We start from the raw sequence: 3,498 nt of genomic DNA, 5'->3' as shown, positions 1-3,498 counted from the left end.
GGGGGCAGGCTCCAGGGCAGGGGCCCAGTAGGCAGGAAGATTTTCAGCACCTGAGGGCACAGTTAGGTGCAGGCTGGACTTCAAGGCAGATGGACAAGCAAGCCCTGAGCCTCAGGGACAGAGCTGGGCTGAGCATGGGCTAATGGTGGCCCCAGAGGGCCAGTCATACCCAGCACCCAGGGTACCAGCAGAGGTGCAGTAAAAAGAAAATGCAGGCGCGCGTGCACACACACACACCCCTCTACAGTCTGCCCCCCTCACTGCGGTGCCCGCAGCCCTGTACTTGGCAGGCCTGGCTCTATGACCCCTCCCAACAGCAGACCAAGGCTGCACCTAGCAGAGGACCCTAACTGGCCCCAGGCCAGGCTCCTCGCATTTGGTCAAAGCTGTGCTTCCTCAGTCTCCCACCTGCAACAGAAGGGTGACGGCTATGTCCCCAGAGTAGGATGAAGGCCTGAGAGCGCAGGGCTCTGTGCCAGGTGCCCAGCCAGCTCGCAGAAACAGGAAGCCCCTGTGGTCCCCTTTGGCTCCAAAGAGGACCGTCCAGATGATCAGGATGGTGACTGGGCAGTGGAGTGTGGTCAGGGAGGGCCTCCAGGATGAGGTGGCCATGAAGTCTAGAGGAGGGAAAGTGGAGTCTGAAGGTGGAACGGGATGATGGGGGCCACAGGCTGGGCAGTGTGGTAGGAGCCCAGGTGAGGTCATGGGGAGGAGCTGGGGGTTGGGGGGGGACATTGTTTAGAGGAGTCACCAGCGCAGAAGAGGTGTCCCCAAGGAGGGACTAAGGCCATCTACTGAGACCTGCGCCTCCCCTCACCTGGAAGATGTGTCAGGGGAGCCAGCCCAGTGCAAAGAACCTGGGAGCCCCTGTAGCCCCCACCTCCCCTTGAGGTGCCCCTCTGTACCCAGCACATGGTCAGGCACCCCAAGGAGTAGGATGGTGGGGTGGGGGGTGCCTAGCATAGCCTATCCTGTCTCACAGGCACCTCTCGGCCATGCTGACCTGCGCCATGCGGACCCCACCTCCACCGGCCCCCAGCCTCCTGCAGAGCCCACGCACCTGGGTCCTGCTCTGCGCACTCCTTGCCTGTCAGCTGCTCATCAACTCCGTCCTTAAATGAGGCGGGGCTGTGACACCGGCAGACCTGGCAGCCCACCTGGTCCAGGCACCAGCACTTTCACCAGCCCGTACACGCCTGTGGGCCAGAGGACTTCCGATGGACTCAGCCCATGGCACTGGGCTCCCCTTGGAGAGACTGGCAGCCCCAAAGTCGCAGCCTCCCAGCCTTAATGCTCAAGCCAAATGCAGCTCAGAGCGAGCGCCACACCCCTGGGGCAAGATGATGGCTGCCAGGGACCTGGGCAGGGGAGAGTCATCTGAGTGCCGGGCGTGCTTTGAGTAACCCGGGCCCCGGGATGCACAGGGGCTCACACACCCTGAAACTTGGGCTTCCCCTCTGAGGTGTGGCTCAGGAGGAGGGTGCTGCCCCCCACTCCCCCCAGTGCTTGAGTTTCATGGGGCTCAAGTCTGTGGGGGAACCAGTCGGTACCAGCAGGGCCCCACACCCCACGGCTGTTCCTGCCCGTTGGTAACAGCAGACATGTGTCAAGGTGAGGGTGGGGTGAGCAGATGTATGTGCCTTGGGGCCACCAGGGGCCTCAAGGGCAGCCTACTCTGGCAGGCCACTGTCTTCCTGCTGGACACCTTTGTCATCAAAGTCATAGCATCGCGAGTCTCCCAACCCGGCCTCTTTCCCTGCCTGAGCGCATGTGTGTGTGTGAGCGTGCGCCCACATGTGCTTGTGCTCATGTGAGCGTCTTCACATGTGTGCATGTATGTGCATATATGCACCTGTGAATGTGTGCATGTGCATGAGTGAGTTCAGAAATGTGTGCATATGCACGCGTGAGTGTGCGTGTGTGCGTGGCACTGTGCATGTGGATGAGTGTGTGAGGGGACGTATGCATGGGTGATGCACCTGAGCAAACATGGACACATGTGTACACCTGCAGAGCCTTCATGCCGCACAGTGGCCGAGCCTCTAAGGGGACTGCCACTCCCTGTTGGTTGGAGTCCGTGGTCTTCCCTCGCCCACCCCCACATCCCAAGACTCCTGTATTTCGCACAGCAAAATAAACTGACACACATGTTGCGTGCTCTGTTTTTGATCTTCTGGGACTCTGGAAAAGGACTTCTGAGGAGCCCCCGGGCCTTGGGGGGCTTTGGGGAACTCAGGTGCACCCTCAGGGTAGGGGTGGTGGGCAGATCACAGAGGGAGTCTGGAGAGGAGGGTCTGAGGCAGGGATTCAGGACTAGATCTGGAGGGGGAGGAGCTGGGGGAAGGCCCAAGAAATGGGGAGGGGGAGGTGTTAAGGGAAGGGCCTATGCCCACAGGGAGGGGAGAGGCTGAGGGCCTGGCTATAGAGAAAGGGATGGACAGGCTGGGAGGGGTCCTTTGGGGAGCCACAGGGGAGGGGGCTGTGGGGACCAGGCCCAACTTCTGAGGCTGAGGCTGCAGGGGAGAGAGTTTCCACTCAGGAAAAAGTATCTCCCAAACCCATCAAGGGCAGTTCCCTCCTGCCCCATAGGGTGGATAGCAATGGGAATCCACTCCATGGTCTCTCCTGGGGCCTGAAAAACACCAAAGGAACAAGAAGTCATTAGCTGTAGGATTCTGCCTCCCCAAAACTGTGGGGTCCAGCCTAACTTTGTCTGTGGTCCCCATCACATATGGGAACGAGTTGCCTGTCATAGAAACAGTACAGGCTCGACGCACGGCATGTCTCCATTCAATAACTAAAACTAACAGGCCGGCAGGGAGTGGGGAAGGGAGATGTGGAACCACGTGAAGATCCCCCCAAGCAGAAGCTCACACACGCCGGGTGCTTTCTCGACAGCAGACAGAGGCAGGCCCTGGTCTCTGAGAGAGGGTGTGTGGACTGGATGGTTGCTGAGGTGGGGGTGGGGTGGGTTGTTAGGTATCATCATCACAGCGACGACCCCCAGGACAGCCCACAGCACTGCCTGCCCCTGCCCCGCCCTCACAGCTGTGACATGTGAGGCCATTAAGCCCGTCTCTCTGAGAGTCTTCCTCTCTGTCGCTGACCCTCTGCTTTCCTGAGCAGGACGTCCTTCCCACATCTGGGAGCCACACCTCAAGGAGGACCCTGACAAGGAGGACATTCTGCCCCAGAAGGGACAAGGGCCCCTAAGTCCTGCCCCAACACACTCACCCCGCCCCACCCCCCAGGCTCCCAGGCCTGTGCACTGACCTTCCAGGGGATGAAGGCACCCAGCACAGCATCCTTTGATTCCCACACAGAGGACGAGGGTCCCACACACCAGGACAGTCACCACAGCTCCGACCAGGGCCAGCCTGCACCTGGGCTCTGAAACCAGCCAAGGGCAGCCTGACCTCAGGGCCCAGGACCTGCTGTCCTTGAGCTGCCAGGGGGTCCCCACGCAGCCAAGGAGAGCCTCCTGCTCAGTCTCCCTGC

The 3,498-nt window shown here is 60.6% G+C and overlaps 1 protein-coding gene across 3 annotated transcripts in view; it reads left to right on the top strand.

Moving 5' to 3' along the window:
* OSBPL5 (oxysterol binding protein like 5) overlaps nt 1-2,153 on the top strand; it is a 61,602-nt gene extending 59,449 nt beyond the window's left edge. For all 3 annotated transcript variants that reach the window (XM_004713604.3, XM_045297244.1, XM_045297243.1), the window contains exon 22: nt 983-2,153. In XM_004713604.3, coding sequence (XP_004713661.2) covers nt 983-1,121 — 139 coding nt within the window. In that variant the 3' untranslated portion in view covers nt 1,122-2,153. The remainder of the gene's footprint in view (nt 1-982) is intronic.
* The last annotated feature ends 1,345 nt before the right edge of the window (nt 2,154-3,498 follow it).

This window comes from Echinops telfairi, unplaced genomic scaffold (assembly GCF_000313985.2).
Source record: "Echinops telfairi isolate 266 unplaced genomic scaffold, ASM31398v2 ScPeMD7_7417;HRSCAF=8455, whole genome shotgun sequence".
NCBI classification, from domain to species: domain Eukaryota; kingdom Metazoa; phylum Chordata; class Mammalia; order Afrosoricida; family Tenrecidae; genus Echinops; species Echinops telfairi.
The sequence above is the reverse complement of the archived record's forward strand: the minus strand, read 5'-3'. Positions and strand labels throughout refer to the sequence as shown.